Genomic DNA, 21,601 nt, shown 5'->3' with positions numbered 1-21,601 from the left:
TGCAATCCCTTGCCAAATCAGCCTGTAACCTACCTACACACAAAATGTTATCTTTATATTACTCCTCACTTGAGTCATTGGGAATTTTTTCTATTTTTAGCAACTGTGATATTGACCTTACTGGCCCTAAAATCAACCCAATGATATTACTTAATGTCAGCTAGAGATAGAAGTTGCTGCATGCAAACTATTTTCTGAACTTCTGAGTACAAAAAGGACAATACGCAGCATAATTGTATTTAATTACAGCTCATAATTATGGGTTTTCATTTAAAAGATCACGGGACATTAATGTCAAGACTCCAGTTATTTCGTGTGTCAATAACAAATGCCAATACAATTACAAAGATAACAAATGAATTAACTCTTATTTTATAGCCAAGTCAATTAATTAACAAAAAGTTTTCTTTCTAAAGCATGAACGGCAATCAAACATGGTAGTGTCTGTCCTAAAAACCCATTTTTCAAACATTTAACAAAGCATCTAAAAATATGTTTCATATAGCATTTATATTTTTATAGTAAGCATTATGTCGGCATACTTTATTATGCTAAAGTTAACAATATAAAGCAAGTACACAACACTAAAGAGATTGCAAAACCCTTTACAAACTAACCGAGAGTCACTGCAGTTAGTCGTCGATATAATCAATTTCAAGCACAGTACCTGCAGAAAAGTGCAATGAGTTAAAGTGTAGTTTATATAACGTTCAAGTTAAAACTCTGTGATCTGACCAAGAAATATATGATAAAGAGAGTTAAGATGTTTAGGTCAACGCAGGTTCATGACATAAATTTTGCACTGGATTAATGTTTGATGTTACCACTATCTATAATTGAAACCACCACCACTTAAGGTGTCGTTGTCGTTGAAAAACAACCATATTTTGTCGAACTTTTGTTCTTGCATTAAATAGTTCGCTCTGCTCTTCAAATAATGTTGCTGCGAGGTCAACATGGACAGCGAAGACGGTACTTCAAACTTCTAAAACAAAAAAATCGCATCCGTGCCTAAAAATTAGAGCAAAATGATTGAATGAAATGAGAAAACATGGTGGCTCTTACTTACTCACTTAATGGGATTTGTTCACAGTTTGGCAAAATGACAATTTGGAAACAAATACCTTAGATAAGAAAAGATTGAATTTATTATATTAAAACAAGCACAATAACACTCCTGACTAAGAAAAAATTTCAAAGTTAATGTTTGTTAATTGATAACCATCAATCAAAATCATGCTGAACCAATAGAATCATATCATTGTTTAACAATAACCATAGTAAATTAGCTGATGGCTATCAATAATCAAAATCATTCAGAACAATGCTCATCATTTTTGTAAGTAGTAAATAGAGTAAACCAATAGAAACAAAAATATTTAAACATATACAGGTCACTGAGCGAGATGCAGATGGTGTACTATGCCAAACAGAACAGCTTGGCAGACAAACATGAAAAGTTCTACGAAAGAATCACAGTACAGACTCATATTCTCATTAAAAAAATGAGGTAATTACCTAAACATTGTTTCAAAAATTTTATATAGGCATTGAAATAATATATTTTGTTCACTTTTTGAATGGTTGTTCCAATGCTGTTAAACCCACATAAACAAACAAGGAACCAAACTATCAGTGTATGACTCAGAGATATACAAGCACAAATATAATGAAAACATTTATATTTAATCTGTTAATTTCCTAAGTAAAGTAATTTGCGACAATGGTATCTCTAACTCTTCTCCCATCCGATACAGCCTGAAACATATCTCCCTTGGCAACCTCTTCTAAAGGTTCCGGATCCACTGCTGGTTCCCCCACATCAAGCGCAGATTATGAAGAACACCACAGGCAATGATGATGCGGCTGACCTTGGAAGGCTTTATTCTAATCTGTTATAAACAGAAATTTGAGGAATAACATTGAAAAATAATGTAACATCAAAAGTCATTGTTAAAAATGTTGTCAAATTTGTTCCCAATGCTTGATGCAGAGTAAATAGTAACAACTACTTTTTCCCGAGTGTAACAATTTACTTATATCTTATATAGTTATTTATAACTTTTTTTCCAACTCTTAGACTTGATATGCCTAGAAATATATGATGATGTCAATTTCCATTAACAATCTTTGTTGATTAAATACATTTTATTTTATAATCTTCAATAAATTGTATCATTAATAATATAAACAATTTCCTTACGTACCTCACCATGAAGGACATGAAAGGTTCGCTTCCAAACCACGAAGGCCCTTTCATTACTATTTGGTGCCTATGTGAGCAGTATTGTACTTTTCCTGAGCTTCTGACTCTGTGAAAACAGTTATAAATATGTTGATAGTTTTAATACTGAACTATTTTATTGGAAAAGTGTTAGTACTTAGAGAATCAAGGAAAATCTATTTCATAATTAAATGTGTTGATTATATGCTTAGCATACATGAAAGTTGTTTTGTGTGTTTCGTTTTGTTTTTCAGTTTATGAAAAAAACAGCACTTGTCATTATATTTTCATGAAAAGAAACATGGCAATTTTCAACCAAAATGTGTGATTTGCTGGATACATAAGATTTGAATCGCTACATGTACCCGAACATGTCAATGCGAGGTTGTTTTAGACTTATTCGGCGCAGAAAACGGTATTCCTTGACATGTGCGTGCTCAACAACAGTTGTTCTAGAAGTTGTCCGTGTATAACAGCCATGTGCGTGCTCAACAGCAATCGTCAAAACTAATCGAAACTCAACTTTACATTGAAACTAACGCCACTAGCAATCGATGTATCCATTTTTTGCCAGTTTCAATGCGTCCGCATGAACAACTGGTACTTAAACAGTGCTAATTAGTGTGAAAACAGTAATATTATTGTAAGTCCGTGTACAACAGCAATTGACGGTTCAGGAAATCGCAAAATATTCCATGAGTAATCTCCACACTCAGACCAACCAGAGGGAAACGGTTGATACTCGATGAAACCGCGTCCGGCTGGCCCTATGATAGGCGTCATCCGATTAATAACAAGTAAGTAATAAGGAAGATGTACCTGTTTAAACACTCAAATTTTCCATCTTATCGAGGCATCGGCGGCCATGTTTTCTCAATTCTGACCACGTGATTCCCCGCATTGGATATGTTTACTATTTAAAACTTAAACGAATATGGCAGTTTTGTTTCCTAAATGCATATGACATTAAAAAGAAATACTCTGTAAACAAGTCCTTTTAAATATGACAACAGGTCAATTGATGTTCCTTGAAACAGTTTCGAATGCTTTTTCATATTTTTACTTGGAAAATTCTTTTTATCCTATGTGCAAATACACGGCTGGGCTACACTATTTTGCATAATGTAGGCATAAGGAGGACCATGCTATATTTCCTGCATTAGGATGACCATTAATATAATTTGTTTAACTGTCATATGATATTAAAACACTGTTGCGGCAATAAAAGTGATGGGTTATTATCATATGGAAAGCATTTCTCGCTTAAACAAAAAACAAATACTCCTTAATATTTTCTAACTGTATCATATCCATTAAAAGGACAATTTTGTATCTTACGTATTGCATAACTCACAGGTTTACCTAATGTTCTAGATGACGTTGACCCCTTTTTGTCCCCTGATATAGCACATGTACTGGTCGAGACCCTTTATGGTAATATCTTAGGAATGGTCTCTTCTTGAACATGAACTAGAAAAAATAAAATAATACACAATTTTTAACAAATATTTAGCATGTCGTATAATCTCTCAACATGATTTTCCGCTTGTGTGTGCTAATTTATCTCATACTTAAAAAAAATCAGCGTCGAGTAGTTCATAATAAAGGGCGACTGATGAAACATTAACAGAAATTCCACCAGTACGGTACCTCGGAAGCAAACGTTGAATGCAGCATCGAGTAAAAAACACGCTTGAACAGTAGTGTTAGTTGCATGCCGCTTTTTTTGCACTGTCTTACTAGATACTAAAAATACACGTTGATTCCATAACCACTCCAACCAACCCGAGCAAACTGTTTTCCGTGTATCCGAGAGCCAACGAATAACACACTAGCGTCATAACATGATGCATCTTCTCAACTAGATACGGCGCCATTTGCGTGTTGTTGTTTTCGAAAACAGCGGCTCTTGGACAGTGAGCAGATATCTTCCGATGTTAATGGCGGTGTCAGCTGAATGTATCGGTACTCTGCAGATAAAACGGGTACACATGTTTGTCGCTAGCAAAGATCGCGACGGCGATAGCTATGATGATTATCATATCACAACCGGGTCTATAAGTTGTAAAACAGAAAATGTATTACGTTTACTTACCACTTTTCAAGATATAATGAGCTTTTTTACATAAACTTGCCTTTGGATTTTGTTGTATTTTCTATCAGCATGAGAGCATTTATAACTACGCCATATTAGTTTGCAGTATTATTATATAAATTTAGATATATCAACGACACAGTTTTTTTATGATGATGCTCCATTTCCATTGCTCCTTACGATAAATTGTATGCTCCCCACGATAATCAATAAGGTAGATTATTTTACCGATACAAATAAAGTATTCGAAGCGATTATGCTACCTTTCCCTAAAACCTATTTGTATATATTTATCATAGATGGTAAAGACACCCGTGGAACATATCAGGCCTTGTAGTGTGACCCATATTGTTTCACAACGCAATTTTCAGTCAGGTTATGGCAGCCATTTAGGCAGTTTTGTTTACAGCTGAGAAACTTTGTAAATGTAAGTCTATATTTTATTTTCAAATTTATGACCACCGTTGGGTCTATCAAATATACGGTGGCAATAATATGAACTAAAATCAAGTGCATCAGTCATTAAAAAGCGATGTCCATTGTAATCAAACTATGTGCGAACCGTTATACTTGGTAAGTATTGTTAGCTTACACTTGATTTCGCGTGTCATTAAATGTTTACGTGAATCTTTGCTTCGATATGTTGAGAGATATCGAGGCATTTTTATAAGAAGACTTCTCTTATTTAAACATTTCAACTCAATAGATCTTTGTTATCGATCAAAATACTCGTGTCTGAGTTGTTTGGTTTACAAGGGTTACACTCTCAAGTTTGAAAATCGTATGGAAGAGCTGATATTTAAATACAGGGTTTAATTTGCAATATAAGTTTGTAAGAATTGCGCGCACATACGTAAATTATGAAACTTAAATATCAATTATTGTGTATAATGTTATGTTATAAAATTTATAGAGGATTTTGCATGAGTGGTCGTTTTGTATTGAATTTATTAAATAAGTAATCTAAATAAAGATAAAAACGAGGCTTGCCGCGTTTTTATCTTTATTTAGATGACGAGTTTAATAAATTCGATACAAAATGACAACGAATCAAAGATTCTATTTATAACATGACCAACAAATTTTCTTTTTGTTTTATGCTCTTTTCACCGTTTATTCACATTGTAAACGAGTTTTACTGAAGAAATTCGTTGGAATAATGACGTCATTTCGTCAAAAATGACGTCATTTCACAGTTATACAACTAGTGTAATAATACCCGTGTAATAAACACAATTGAGCATTACGTTATTTCACTCCTGAAGCGTAGGTCATGTTATAAATATAATTATTTGTCCATAGCCATGTGTGCACATTTATCAGAAAGTGTTCAAATATCCATGTGATACTTAAACCCATCCTTGTGGTAGCGAACCAATACATACATAAAACATAGTTTCCTCATAATCGATAATCAATCAAATGACTTTCTATATAAAATATGCACTGCTGTCACTGTGATGACGGTTTGATTCAATAATCAACTTATTAAAGTACCCTATTATATATACATTGTTTAACACGTCACGTACATATCTTTCTCTACCTTAGAAATGATCGAAAATTTGGAATTAAATAATCATACTTGCACGAAGGAATTTAAATAAATCATAAACGACTTACAATCTAGAGACTGTCTTTGTTTGAAATAAAGCCACCTGCATAACTAAATGCATATACAACTATATACATTACAAACGAACCTAGTTGATATTTCCAGAGCATAATTCTTGTTTGATACCGTCAATTCAGTTCCATAACATATTTCCGAATAAGTAAAGAATGTATAGTACTCGTTCTTCATATAAAACCCGTATTAAATATTATGAACAACCGCCATTGCACGAATTTATGTAAAGAAAACAACCTCACTTCAACAAAGACAAGCTGGTAAGCAAGTATAAAACACTAAACATTTCCGCCTGTAAAACTCATTATACAATGTGAATAAGACGACATTTTATGACGAATGTTGCTTTCACCCAACTTCATACAATAATACAAATAAGACCTTTTTTATATTTGCGAAAGTACCAATATTTGGTCTTAGGAAAATATGACAAGTCCTAATTTCGAACACATCATGGTAATAAGTCTATTGCAATATTTACAAATTGTTCACTAACTGTAACGTTCGGTATCCAACAGAATAGCCCGCCGCGTTATGCAATGTCTTGATTTGACCTTAGTTCGTAAGAAAAACGTTGATTAGTAGAACACGCTACAAGAGCCAACTCAGAAGGTCAATCCGCTTTCAATCGAACTTTTAAGCCTCAAACTTGAGATATCAAGATTTCATTTGTCCACTCGTCAACCTTTTTACGTTCATAATATATAAAGTAGAAGTAATACTTTAAATAATTGTTGTCACGACTTTCGATAGTTTTTTCCAGATTCAAATAACAATATTTGCTTTATTTCTGGCCGCAAAGAATATGTCATTAATTGAAAATAACATTATATTGGATAAACTATTGATAATGCATTATCCTTATCTGTTTGTAGAAGCATTCAAATAAATAATATATATTAAATTGCCAAAGTATTAAAGAAAGTCCAAAACACTAGTCATTGCCGATGACGATGATTATGATGTTTTTCTGTTGTTGTTGATGAAGATGATGATGATGATGATGATGATTGTGATGGTGATGGTTAGGAAGATGATGATGATGATGATAATTATGGTGACGGTGGTGAAGATGATAATGATGATAATGATTATGATGAGGATGATGACGATGGTGATGATGATAATGATATTGATGATTATGATACTGATGACGATGATGATGATGATGATGATGATGATGACGACGACGACGACGATGACGATGACGATGACGAAGACGACGACAATGATGATGATGATAATGATGATGATGATGATGATGCTGATGATGATGATAATGACGATGATATTGTAAACCGTTTGTAAAATTGGTCAAAATGCGCAACACATGAACGTTCAGGATGTTTTTTTTTCACTTTAAACAATGGTTTAAAGTTCGGCTCTCGTTCAACGCGCGTCCTACACAGCCTGATAACAAGAAACGGATCACCCGTTGATTAGATGATCCAATAGTTGACACAATCTATCTTACGGGGAATTTCGGAGATAGTCGATTGATTTCCTTTGCTCCTTACGATAATCAATAAGGTTGATTACATTATCGATACATAAAGTGTAACTCATTTCTGTATTTTATCAAAACGAAATCTTCATTTTGGTTGTGTCGGCCATGTTTGATGTTTCGTTACAAACTGAGAACCTTTATCGAACAATGTAAGTAATTTTTTTTTAATGTAGGGGCACTGTTGTGTTTATCAACGTTACGCTGGCGTTTCTATGCACTCTACTTTCATCAGTTGCATCAGTCATTTAAATGACATTCTTATTTGAATGAACCAATCGACATATGCGAATCGTAATATGCTGTAAATATTATTCGCAAACACTTGAACTTGCTCTTCATTAAATGTTCATCTGAATATTTGATTTAATATGTTATGAGATATCGAGTTATGTTTATGAGAATAGTTCTTTAATTTAAAGATTACAACGCAGTAGATTCACGTTATCGATCAAAAGACTCGTGTTTGTTTGGTTTCCCAGGGTTACACGCTCAAGTTTAAAATCCTCTCAACAAGCTGAGATCCAAACAACAGGGTTTAATTCGCAATGCAAGTGTGCATAAATTGCGTACTCTTATCTCAATGATTGAAGCTTGAATATCACTTATTTTGTATATTTAATGAAATTGCCCCAATCATTAAACCACAGACATGTGGGCGTATAAATCAACGACATGTCTATTACAGGTGTTATTTAAACACAAGCGGCGTGCGGTAGAAACTAAATAAACAAGAAAATTAATACGTTCCTTCTGTATTATAAAGTATTTCGAAATACTATTATAACTTCTGCGTTATATAAAAAATGCAGTGTCGTCGGGAATGATAGCGTGGCTATGAATGTTTACCTTAAAAACCAACTAATGGAGACAACCTATACTTTATATTAAGGAAAAAGGGTTTCAAAATTCACGTTCACATTATCTTTTACTCTGCAACGATACAATATAATATTTTATAATCACCACAGTAGAGAAATGAACAACTTAATTAACAACGTAACACCCGGATACTTTTACATTGTTTATGTACCTCCCCTGCACTAATATCTCATAGGAAACTGTATCCTCAATGAGCAACCGAAGCATTTAATTTGATTTCCGTAATTCGTTTATAAAAGTGTTTAATCAAGTGGTGTACTCAATTGCATATGTTATGAAGACAGCACAGCAGACTACACATTTTACCCGAGTACACTCATAATATTGACTTTGACAAACTACCTCCCCTGCACAAATAAATATAAACAAAACAATAAGAAATAAATCATGTATAAAGAAACTACGCATGTTCTCATATTAAACTCATTATTATGTCTGGATAATACGAAACAATACGACTAGAAACAATATTCGTCCTTACTGTCGCTCAATGCACCTAGCGACGAGCTTGCACGTGCAAACGCGATACCGCAACGACCACAATGATCGGATCCGATTTATATGACGCACCAACTATACACAATAATAGCTAAGACATATATGTCTAAAATTCGCACATTATCCATAGTAAATTAAGTTCACAAAAAATACAATACAAACATGAAACAGCATTAAGGTGATCGGTAGACTCAGGTCAACTGCCGAATTGCCATCGGCCTGCTCTATCTTTAACATTACTAAGCATAACATTGGTGACGGATAGACTCAAGTGAATGTCGCACAACATTTCCTTTAAAAAACTAATTTTGGATGGGGTGGCGGATTTAGGGCAGATTCGACACTTTTATGCACTACACAAGTATAAATCTTATTTAGGAGGATTACCTTTTTAAAGTTATGATTTCCTTTACTTTTGAGATAAGCATATGAAATAAGTCTTACCGATTCGATCACTTGATAAATTGATAAATTAAACATTCTCTCACGATGTAATCCATTATCATAGTGGGGTATGTTCTCGATTGACCAAAACATAGCTAATACTAATCATACTCATACAAATAAGACTTATGATAACTTACAAATAATGCTTATATTATAATTATAATTAATTATGATACTACTACTACTACGACTACTGCTGCTGCTACTGCAACTATTACTATTAACACTACTTATGCTACTACTACGTTAAATTTTACTACTACTATTATTAGTATTATTGGTATTATTACTACTACTTTTATCATTATTATTTTTATTATTATTATTATTATTATTATTATTATTATTATTAAAATGTTAAAATATGTTCAATGAAGAGTGAATGTCAAATTGTATAATGTATTGTGTTTTACAATTAAACATTACAATTATTATTATCATTATAATGTGATTATTATAATTTTTTAAATATATTTTCAAACCATTAACTAAATGAGTTTAATAAATTAAACTTCTACATAAAGCAACTTGTGTTATCATAACAACAAATCCGTAGCTGTGCTTGCAAGGTTAAGAAAAACGCTGGACATAACTGGAATGACAAATGCTGATATATGATCACTCGCACGTACTCCATTTAGACAGCACGTAACAAATCTAACTTGGTAGGCTGTCCTAATAATATAATTACATTCAACGAACAGTGCAATTAATGGTGTGGGATCCTGAGATATTTTAGTAATAAGAAAGCATACCTTATTCATATCCACATATATCGAATGTTTGGAACGAAGAAGGAGAATAGTAAAGATAACTTAATTTGAACGAAATCATTAAACTAAGAGATGAGTGGGGATTTTCGGATGATGATTAACAATAATAGATGTTTACAATATAGTTGATTAAACTATAGTTCCACACACATAATGATTTATAGTGTGTTTCACTATAAACAGACAATACCGAAGACACTGCATACTTTCGTATAAAGCAAAAACACTATTAACTCTACATGTAAAATACAATTGTGTCATGTTTAAGTTATAGAATAAAGTGCCGTTTACTTGCAAAACGTTAACTGTTTGCATCAATTCATGCACGATGTTAATTGGCAACGAAATTTTTTTAAAATAAAACATAAGCAACCCAAATGCTAGATTCGGAAAAACACACTCACCTAAAAACACGATGCTTGATAATTTTTCCAATGTCGTGTTAGCTGTTTCATTATGCCTGCTAATTTCAAGGTTTTTAAGCAGGGAAACATACACAGGACCACACGCGTGTCGAGTGAATCGTTGTTAGTGTATTGGAATTCGCATTTATTGGCCCCTATCTGACAAAGAATATGTTTATCCGATAGCAAACGTGTTCATACAGACCTCCCATTGGCATTGATTGTACTGAACTAGAGTCGGGCAGTGGTCTTATTAGTGTAGGCATCGGGGGAACGTGCTCGTATGCTTTATTTTCTGTTATTTGCTGTTCACATACATTTCGTCCTTTGTCTGTTCGGCTGACATAGGTACGGGCTGGGGTTTTAATAAGGATGGGTAACAGGGAGACGTGCATATGTCTATTGTATGGCCTATTTCGAACAAACAATAGCATTCCCCCAGGTAGTGATCTAAATGTACTGCAAGCTGACTTCATTATGGCTTCCTTCAAGGCGTATACCGTTTCAGGCCTGGCTTTAAATTAGATTGTGCGTAAGAGGGACGTACACAGTCATGCGTTATTGCCTTGAAAGGGCTATTCACCTGTAATGAACCCTTTTTCTTAAAAACAAGAGATACCTTCCGGTACCGACCTAGTGCACGCAGATTTCCGTTCGGTAGCCTTTTGCGCTGACCGTGTTGCGGGCCCTATTTTTTATTAAGTTCGATGTCAGGAGATCGTTTATGTTTATTCCATACGTGTTACCTCCTTTGAATAAGAATGTACATCGAATAGACCCCTTCGTACAAAAATAACAGTTATCACGTGTTGCAACCTTGTACATGCCGAACTTACATCGGTTGCCTGTCGGATAAACCTATTTACGGATCGGGGTTATACATAGGTTGTGAGTCATGTTTAGATGTACTTAACCTTGATATCGTCGACATGTCAAGTTGCTAACAATGTGAAAAACAACTGTTTGATTGCACGAAGCTGGTTAACTGTGTAGTTTCTCTTTAAAGTTAAAAATGGAAATGTTTAACATGTTTTCTATTACAAGAATTTAATAAAGCATTTTTATAACGGTATTGTAAATTTCAATAATTAAATACGGCAGAAATTAGGAGTAAATTGCTTGTCCAAGTTATAAAATAGGCAAAGAGGAATTGATCGTTTAAACACAGGCAACGAAGCATCAGAAGATTTTGATATTAATTTTCTATGCATTCATATATATGCACTTGTTGTCATAGAGCTCGTAGAGCATATTAGTGTAAAATTACAGAATATGCCTAAGATATAATTGATAGTTAACTAAAAAGACTTTGCATTATATCTTGTTGGGAATGTTTCAAACTGGGTTACACTAGTAAGTATACATGTTAAATCGCCCCAAAACTCTCTTTTAGTTTAAACCTATTTAAATACTCTTTTAACCAGACAAGTTGTGTAATAAAAATAGAAAACAAACTTGCATTAGCATAGTCACGTGATGGCATTGTTTACCCCCCGTTCACACATAGACGCCACTTCTACTACGATCAAAGCTTGGCCGCAAACGTGGCCGATGGTGACAAATCGCAGGAGGAATGTAGTGGAGTCTTTATAAGCGCAGTATGATCCCGGTAGATTCTTCATGAAAGGACAGCTCTACGCTCTCGCGACGCTTATCTTGAACATGCTCAAAACAAGCTTAGCGGGATCGTGCCCAACAAGAATCGGGGTAAAGTCGTAAAAAGAGCGTAGTAGAAGCGCCGTAATCGTACAGGCAGCGCGGAAGCATCGTGGAGAGATCTTCATGATCGTAGAAAAAGCTTATTCGTTATTACTTGATTATACCGTACATATACTGCTTAAAATGTCCAACACTGTACATAATAACACATACTAGTAGGGAAACATTCTTTCCTGCCATGGTACCGATCCTACCGAGCTATTAAAATAGAGTTTAAGTAGTTCCCTTTGTCTCTTCCCAGCGATGCTGTCCCTGTTTGGTCCTCCTGGCATCTGTACCTCTTGCATGTTAGCTTCTTGTCTCCAGGAAACGGGTTCCAGATTGTGATCATAACCCTCCTGGTCATATTGGGCATTTTGTAAAGCCGGGTAGCGCAATCGCATGAGATTATGAAGGCAAACACAACAATGTATTGTATCACTGCTGGGAATTGCTGAGTGGTTGTTAGTAATACCTGCGATCTTTGTGCCAAAATACCAAAAGCATTTTCAATCACACGGCGACCCCTTGATATTCTGTAGTTTGTGATTAAGTGCTCTCTGGTTAGACCTCTTTGCAAATAAGGTTTCATTAAATATTCCCTCAACCCAATTGCATTATCTCCCAGAATAAAGTAGGGCATCGGATCGTTGTCATGAGGAAATGGGTATGGCGCTGGAAATCAAATTGCCCCGTCTTCGATGCACTGTTTCAGCTCAGATTCGTTAACAATTTGAGCATCAGACCTAGCACGAAGACCTCCGCTGTAAATCCATAGAAAGTTGTAATCAGCATCTGCCAGTGCTAGTAGCACTACGGAAAAGAAGTGCTTGAAATTGTGGTAAAGCGAGCCACTGTTCGGGGGACATCTGATGGCCACGTGTTTACCATCTAGGGCACCGCATGCATGTGAGATATTCCATCGGTTCTTGAACTCGTCTACTATGAGAGACCATTTATCTGGAGTTATTGGACATTTTATCACTTCATCTTTAAATTCCTCACAAATAGCCAGGCAAACCTCAGGAATGAGACAGGCTATCGTATTCTTAGCCACTCTGAAGTTATACATTTGACTAGGGTACTTATCTCCTGAAGCTAGATGTCTGATAGTAAAGGCAAGTTTGACACCTGGTTCTAGCGTTTCCTCCAGCCTGTATCTTTCTTCTGAATCATAGTGCCAACTCTCTGGAGCAGCTCATCGAAAATCGCTAGTTCCATCCTCAAAAAGTTGACGGCTTTAGTAAGACCACTTATCAGGTATATAGATGTTAAAAACAAGGTAAATTTTCGTCTCATTTTTTCTTTGAAAACGCCTAATCGGATACCTCGAACTATCGTTATATCGATATTTTTTCTTGTTCCAGCCGACTTCGAGATAACAAGAGTAGACTGTATATACTATTAATGTAACTGAACTGATGGCAGTTTTATGAAATACTTTATACCAGACGGCTGTCAGTCGGTCATTTTGAATTTTATTTAAAAATATTATGTCGAATACACGAGTCGCCAATAAAGTATAACGGACTACCCTCGGATAAGACGTCACTCAAAGTTATTATTTAGATTATAACACCATATATGATATATACACGATCCACGGCCGTCTTTTGTATATACATTATTATATTCTATAAATAGGTGTTCGGCGATGATGGTCACGTACTAGCTGGAAATACTCAATATGTAAAGATAATATATGTTAATCGCCTAAGTATAAGTCAGATCGGCTTGTTATGAAATTTGCAATCGGGTTATGGTTTACATGTTGGAGGTTTGACAATAAGTTGAAAAACTTAAACAAATAATGTAGGTCGCTTTTCAAAGGTACGCAAGGTCACAGAGTCACGTGCTTGATTTGTTTAGTGTCTCAATGTTACAAAGTCACGTGCTTGATTTGTTTGGTATATCAAGGTCACACAGTCACGTTCTTGATTTGTTTTGTATATCAAGGTCACACAGTCACGTGCTTGATTTGTTTGGTGTATCAAGGTCACAGAGTAAAATGTGTCGATTGGTTGATAAAGCTTATATTTGTAAATGGGGGTTGATTTTGATTTACGAGTGTATATGAATTACGCACGCTTATTTCCATTATTGAACTGTGAATATCAATTAGTTTGTATATTTATATTTAATCAAATACCTCTAACATTTTGTCATCGCCCTGTTGACGTGTAAATAAATGATACGTCTTTCCCAAGTGAAAAAACATGTTAGTTTCTGATTGGCTTAAACGTCATCATTCTCTCTTTGCGAATATGGTTTCCACAATGAAGAGTAAAGGACACTTCGAAGTAATCGAAATATCTACAATACTCTGAAGTATACAATCACGCAAACGATGGTCTACGTCGCCTTAACCGAACATATATTTTCCAATTGTGCGCATGCTCAGTGTTGTGTGTAGTTAATGTCTAATTGAAAGGAGTTTTGTCGTCATTAGTCCGCCTCTAGAAACAGCCATCTGTTGACTTAACACAATAATTTTGGCATATTATGTGATTAAACATACTTGCTGACGTTTCGTTGTTTAGATCATATAGTGAAATTTAATATATATATGACAAGTCTGCGAATCTTAAACCTGTTAACTTGTTTCGTTCCTGACAATTAACTTTCGATTGAATTGAAATAGTACAATTTAAAACTGAAATTGTGAAATGCGAAAACAAATGCGACGAATATTATGCTAACCACTTTAAATACTAAAGACAATCGGTTGAAAAAAACAAACTTGCAGGCAATTGTGTTTCCCCAATGTCGACATGTTCATATGCTTAATGCACGATGCTAACAATGAAGGAATGTTACTTCAGTACTTGTAGTATCTCGTTCGTGCAACTAGCTGTGTAAGAGCCAATTTTTGTTGTTTTGGTGAGGTCCATCAGCTCACCCTTTATACCAAATTCAAAAAAGGGTAATTAGCACGATATACCAATGATTTATATCGTCAGGAATGGTACAATATTCGATGCATTGTATACGCCTTATATATATTATATACTATCATCACTAGTCCGTGGATAAGTGTTAAGCAAAGGTTCTCTTTTTCTACCCGGTTATGGACTTGTATCCAAACATAGGATTGTACATTTTGCTTATTTGGTTTCTGGACTGGTTCCCAAATTGTTAGAATAAGCTCAGACATGTTCTCTTTCAATACATGTTAACTGAACTTGTCCCAGAATGGTAACAATAGGCTCATGCAGTTCTACTAGACGGCTTCTTAACTGACTATCATATAATTGATTTTGCACTAGCAAGGTACTGGACTAAAGATACTGGAAGCAAGATAACCGTTTATTTATAATTTTCTTAAAGTTAAAATAGCTTCGTTTCAAATAAAAAAAACATGTATTCGAATAATGTTTCAACAACCTATACAATAATACCGAAAAGTTGGTGTTGAAACGGACATTACGCAAATGGATTTCACAAGTGCAAATACAATCCGAGATCTTTTGGTCACTCTAACACCCCGTATTTCGGATATCACTGGTATATTAAATAAATCCCCAGAATTTGGTATAAAAGGAAGTGAGCATTTGTCCAATCGTGACACTCGTTTTGCGACATTTTATATCTAGAAACCATGGTTGAAATAAATCAAAATGAAGAAATGACAAAATATTGAAGAGTCACCTTATATGGTACTTGCATGCACTATACAACAATTATTGCATTTGACATTTAAAAACCACATTTGACATTGGAATGCGCAATACAAGTAACATTGCTTTACTTTCTACATTTGTATTTCAAAATCCGAATGATATCACACGATTTCATAGTAGTATAAGATATGAAAGCAAGTATGAAATACAATATACATCTGGGGCAACTTACATCTGTTGTAAATTAAGCGGCTGCAAATGAACTGTTTTACATACGCCCGAAAACATGCAGGTTGTATCAGTCTTAACTCCCTTTTACATAACGTTACACATATATATCGGTTTCAAGCTAAGCTGTACAAATTGTATGTACAAAACCTGTGCTAGCTGTAGTACATATATAACAACAAATGAACAAGAAGTAAATAAGGGGTTTGGTATCAGTTAATGATTTTGAAAAATCGCAAACTAATAATGTATATGAGTCCCTAACCAGTTTCTCCTATAAAACTGCATATAGAGAAATACTCCGTCATCTTGAACGTTATCATAACCGGAGCTGATCTACATTGATCACAGATTTTCATTCCCTTTAGAGCCTGTTTACATCTAATACATACATATCTGACAATAATTAAACGTTTATCAGGGCAGCCAATATCACATTTGACAATACGACATGTTGTCATAATTTCCCTTGTGCCGCACATGTGCTAATTGAAGTATTTTCATGGCAACAAATGCACAATAAGTAAAACATGGCTTGTTATTTTGAAAAATTGCAAGTGATATATTTAGATTTAAACGATTTTGTTCTACAAAACTGCTACATATAGAGAAATACTCAGTTATCTTGAATCGTATCGTGACCTAAGCTGACCTTCACTGATTAGGATTCCTTTCAGAGCCTGCATAAAGCTAATACCTACATGTCTGTCAATCATTAAACGTTTACCAGGACAACGGTTGGCAACTTAAAACAACGAGACATGTTAATATAATTTTCACTTTATTGAAAAGTTGTGCATAAAGTTAGTTATAATGTTTGGTGTCTAAGATTCCGCCTTTTCGTAGAACGCTTGGCTTACTGTTTCGACCATGATTACCCTGACAAATAGAGCCATTCAATTAAAATATAGTTCAGACTCATTTGAGTATTCAAATAATCTATCAAAAAAGATGCTATTCGCGTAGGGTCCTGTCTACTGTTGTCACAGATGTTAACTTTAATTATGACATTTACGAGTTTGAATATTTTGCTCGCCAGTCCCAGGTTGTAAGCTTTGTTATCACGTGTATTTTCTACCGATTGTTGATCATGTCCGATATATTAGAAACAGCTTCTCGGAAGATTTAATTAACAACTTTGATCTCTTTGCATCTTTCGCATTCCACCTATTTTGTCTTCTAGAATCAACGGCATAATACTTTAACTATATATTCTTTTTTTCTAGGTCCTCTTGGCGGCGTTGAATCATAGCATCTGACTCGTGAGTCGCTGCTGATTCCGGATGCAATGTAAGTGTCAAGTCACTGTTAAATCCATGTTCCTCTACTCTCATATTAAGGCGATGCTCTTCATATATCACGCCACTCCTATAATCGGTATACTTGCTCAAATACGTAATACAAATCGAATGCAAACTACCCTAACATGTTGATTTAGGTAAACAAGTGTATGCCATACAAGAGGAAATTGACTGTTATACGTAAACATGCGTATGTATTGAAATGCTATATGTTTTGCTGAGAAATCCTGATATAGAATAATGCTTCAAGTACACTACTAATTTAGCGGATTTATACGGATTTTAAAATGTTAAGTTAAGCATATAATTCATTAAAATTATTGTCTTTAGTTTTTTATGTAAATGATTTAGTGACATATAAATTGATATTAATTTAATTTGTCATTTGATGTTTCACAGTTTAAGTAACTGAATTTTGTTGACTTGGATATTCCACATTCTTACTTTATTAGACAAAATATTCTTAACGATCGTTAACTAGCCTCGAAAGGTAACTATGATGGACATCATTTTTTGTCATTGACACAAATCATTTTGGATTATTGTATGCTTTGCAAAATATAATGTATCGTGTCTTATTTCATTGAAGTTTACATATTTTATGAAATACAAAGAAATGACAATGGAGCTTGGATGTCGGATAGGTTTTTGCAGTAAACATTGCCTTTAAACCACTGATGTTATCGTCTATGAAACAGTCCGTGCTACAAAAACATATGGAAGTTCTGTTTTATAACAGATTTTAATGTGTACACAATAATTATCTTATTTGGTAAAATTCAACAATGTATGAAACTTTGACTGAAATGTTATGAAGATATCTCGGCTGAGATCGAACATGGTTCCGGTTCGTCAAAAAACACGGCCGCCACTAAGTACAACATTGTTAACACATTAGTAGTAACATGTTTAGTTAAATCTCCATTATTCATGGTCAAAAGATTTGTCCTGATGATATCTCGGGCGAGTTAGACAATGTTGGAATAAACATAGCCACTAACGGGCAGGAAATTTGTTCATATATGGATGTAGTGAAATACGTTAGATAAAAAGATCATACTTGGTTTTACCGCATCTCTCGTGTGATCGACCAAGATCATTTAGGTCATCTTGTTTCCTTTTTTGACATTATACAGATGAATAGCATCGTTTAACAGAAAGACATATAACAAAGAAATGTACAACCAAATATATAATCCAAGTTTTATGAGCATATGATTGTTTTGGTCGAGTACTTAAAATGTATAAATGTGCTATGTCAGCTACTGTATGTTTTAATAGCGAAAATCCTGTAAAATGCTCACATTACCCTATAAATGACTGACTATATTTTTATAAACGTATAGGAAGTATTTGTTACTGGAAAAGAGGCATATCAGGTTTAAATCAGATGCATATTTAGTTATTTAAAGTTAAACGGATATACAGACAATACTACGGATGACTATATGAAGGAATGCTTGACAGACATATGGCAAACATACAACTAAATTCACTTACACAATTGTATGATTATATCTTTGGCGCTGTTTGAGTGATTGATGTGTGTTGTTTTATTAAAAGAACAATAACAATACCTTAGAGCCTTAATCCTTGGTGAAATGGATAAAGATCTACAAGTTCAAAATGAATACTTCAAAATTTGCTCATTGTGATCGTAGTTATGAATGGCGAATAAGATTAGTATTATATGTATTTTTATTTCACAACTCTTATTATCGCAAATAATTAAGAGACTTTTTCAAAGATTTTCTGATTCAAAAAATATTCTTGTCATTGACCGAAGTAATTTTTAGAATAATGCATAATCATTATAATAGGACGAAACAATTTTTCCTTCCTTGGGATTCAAAAACGGGAGCTTTTGAAGATTTTTTTTCGCTTCATCACTATACAATGCATGCTTTCGGTAATAACCGCGGAATTTAGTATATAAATAGATTTGTGAAATAATTAGCGATAAATAGCGATTCATTACACTTAAATTATGCATTCGTAACAGCGCAGTCGATCTCGTCCAAATGATATGCATGTGGATACTATCATGAAAAATAGATATGTTCCTATCAATGTGTTTTAGGTTGTGTTTCATATTAGCCACGTGTATTTAATAAGCAATTTTTTATGGATTTAGTAAAAACACACATACATTTTTTAATTATATTTCTGAATTTTGACACACCAAAGGTATCGCATAATATAGTATGTGTATTCTTTGTAATTTCTAATAATGGTAAAGAATGTGCTGTTTTAAGTTATTTTTTCTAATACCGTTCAACAAATACACAAAAGCATTTCTTTTGACATGATTGTTTTTATTTGTTTAGTATGGAGGAAACCATTCCAAAAGCAGCTCCAAGCGCGAGAGGAACTACAGCTTCTTCCTCTGCTCGAGGAGCGAAACGAACCACCCAAGCTTCATCCTTAGGTTGTGTAGCGAAATCAACTACAACTTTATCCTCATGTCCAGGAGCAATATCAAATATAGCATCGTCAGATCGAGGAGCGAACGAAACTACAGCTTCATCAGAAGCACGAGGAGCGAAAGGAACTACAGCTTTATCAGCAGCACGAGGAGCGATAGGAACTACAGCTTTATCAGCAGCACGAGGAGCGATAGGAACTACAGCTTTATCAGCAGCACGAGGAGCGATAGGAACTACAGCTTTATCAGCAGCACGAGGAGCGATAGGAACTACAGCTTTATCCTCAGCACGAGGAGAGAAAGGAACTACAACTTTATCCGCAGCACGAGGAGAGAAAGGAACTACAACTTTATCCGCAGTACGAGAAGAGAAAGGAACTACAACTTTATCAGCAGCACGAGGAGCGATAGGAACTACAGCTTTATCAGAAGCACGAGGAGCGATAGGAACTACAGCTGTATCGCAAGCACGAGGAGCGACAGAAACTACAACTTTACCCGCAGCACGAGGAGAGAAAGGAACAACAACTTTATCCGCAGCACGAGGAGAGAAAGGAACTACAACTTTATCAGAAACACGAGGATCGATAGGAACTACAGCTTTATCAGAAGCACGAAGAGCGAAAGAAACTACAACTTTATCCGCAGCACGAGGAGAGAAAGGAACTACAACTTTATCCGCAGCACGAGGAGAGAAAGGAACTACAACTTTATCAGCAGCACGAGGAGCGATAGGAACAACATCTTTATCAGAAGCACGAGGAGCGAAAGGAACTACAGCTTTATCCGCAGCACGAAGAGAGAAAGGAACTACAACTTTATCAGCAGCACGAGGAGCGAAAGGAACACCAGCTTCATCAGAAGAACGAGGAGCGATAGGAACTACAGCTTTATCAGAAGCACGAGGAGCGAAAGAAACTACAACTTTATCCGCAGCACTAGGAGAGAAAGGAACAATAGCTTTATCAGAAGCACGAGGAGCGAAAGAAACTACAACTTTATCCGCAGCACGAGGAGAGAAAGTAACAACAGCTTTATCAGAAGCAAGAGGAGCGAAAGGAACTACAACTTTATCAGCAGCACGAGGAGCGAAAGGAACTACAACTTTATCAGCAGCACGAGGAGCGAAAGGAACAAGAACTTTATCAGCAGCACGAGGAGCGAAAGGAACTACAGCTCTATCCTCAGCACGAGAAGAGAAAGGAACTACAGCTCTATCCTCAGGTCAAGGAGCGAAAGGAACTACAGCTTCATCACCAGCACAAGGAGCGAAACGAACTACAGCTTTAGCACCAGCACGAGGAGCGAAAGGAACTACAGTTTCGTCAGCATCAGGAGGAGCGAGAGGAAGGAAAACAACTGAAGTTTCATTCATAGAGAGGGGAGCGAGAATGACTACTCCTTCATCCGCATTACGATATGAATTTGAAAGTTCAGCCTTGTCCACGAAGAGTTATTGTGTTGCACCACCGCAAGTTCAAGATACAGAACTGGCAAACATAGAGATGAAGGACTGCATTGCTGATGCCACGCGAGATGATGTCAATGAACTTCGCGCTCAAGTACATACAATCAAGAATGATCTTGAAATGTTGAATATTAATGCACAGAGCTCGATTGATAAAGGCACCGTTGATGCTTTGAATGAACTCAACGTGAGAGCGTTTAACATAATGCGGGATCTTGAATCTGTTAGAATCGATGAAAAGGAGGAAACTGCCTCATGCGTAGAGGATGTGAGGCGGGAATTAGAGGCCACCTGCATCCAAATGAAAGAAGTCATTGAAATAAATGAAATTAAGGCAATTCATAACATTGATTCCGCTACGAAATCTGGTGTTCACGAACTACGTGCAACATTATTAACTTTGA

At 35.1% G+C, this 21,601-nt stretch overlaps 1 protein-coding gene across 1 annotated transcript; it reads left to right on the top strand.

Moving 5' to 3' along the window:
• The first annotated feature begins 1,406 nt into the window (after positions 1 to 1,406).
• LOC127846324 (uncharacterized) lies at positions 1,407 to 21,092 on the top strand. The gene is made up of 2 exons (XM_052377491.1): positions 1,407 to 1,478; positions 19,632 to 21,092. The coding sequence occupies exons 1-2, from the start codon at positions 1,407 to 1,409 to the stop codon at positions 21,090 to 21,092; spliced, it is 1,533 nt and encodes a 510-aa protein (XP_052233451.1).
• The last annotated feature ends 509 nt before the right edge of the window (positions 21,093 to 21,601 follow it).

Source organism: Dreissena polymorpha, chromosome 9 (assembly GCF_020536995.1).
Source record: "Dreissena polymorpha isolate Duluth1 chromosome 9, UMN_Dpol_1.0, whole genome shotgun sequence".
NCBI classification, from domain to species: Eukaryota; Metazoa; Mollusca; class Bivalvia; order Myida; family Dreissenidae; genus Dreissena; species Dreissena polymorpha.
The sequence above is the reverse complement of the archived record's forward strand: the minus strand, read 5'-3'. Positions and strand labels throughout refer to the sequence as shown.

Coding starts and splice junctions, on each gene's coding strand:
- LOC127846324 (XM_052377491.1), top strand. CDS start 1,407: ATGCAGATGGTGTACTATGCCAAACAGAACAGCTTGGCAGACAAACAT. Junction 1,479..19,631: donor AGTTCTACGAAAGAATCACA/GTACAGACTCAT, acceptor TTATTTGTTTAG/TATGGAGGAAACCATTCCAA.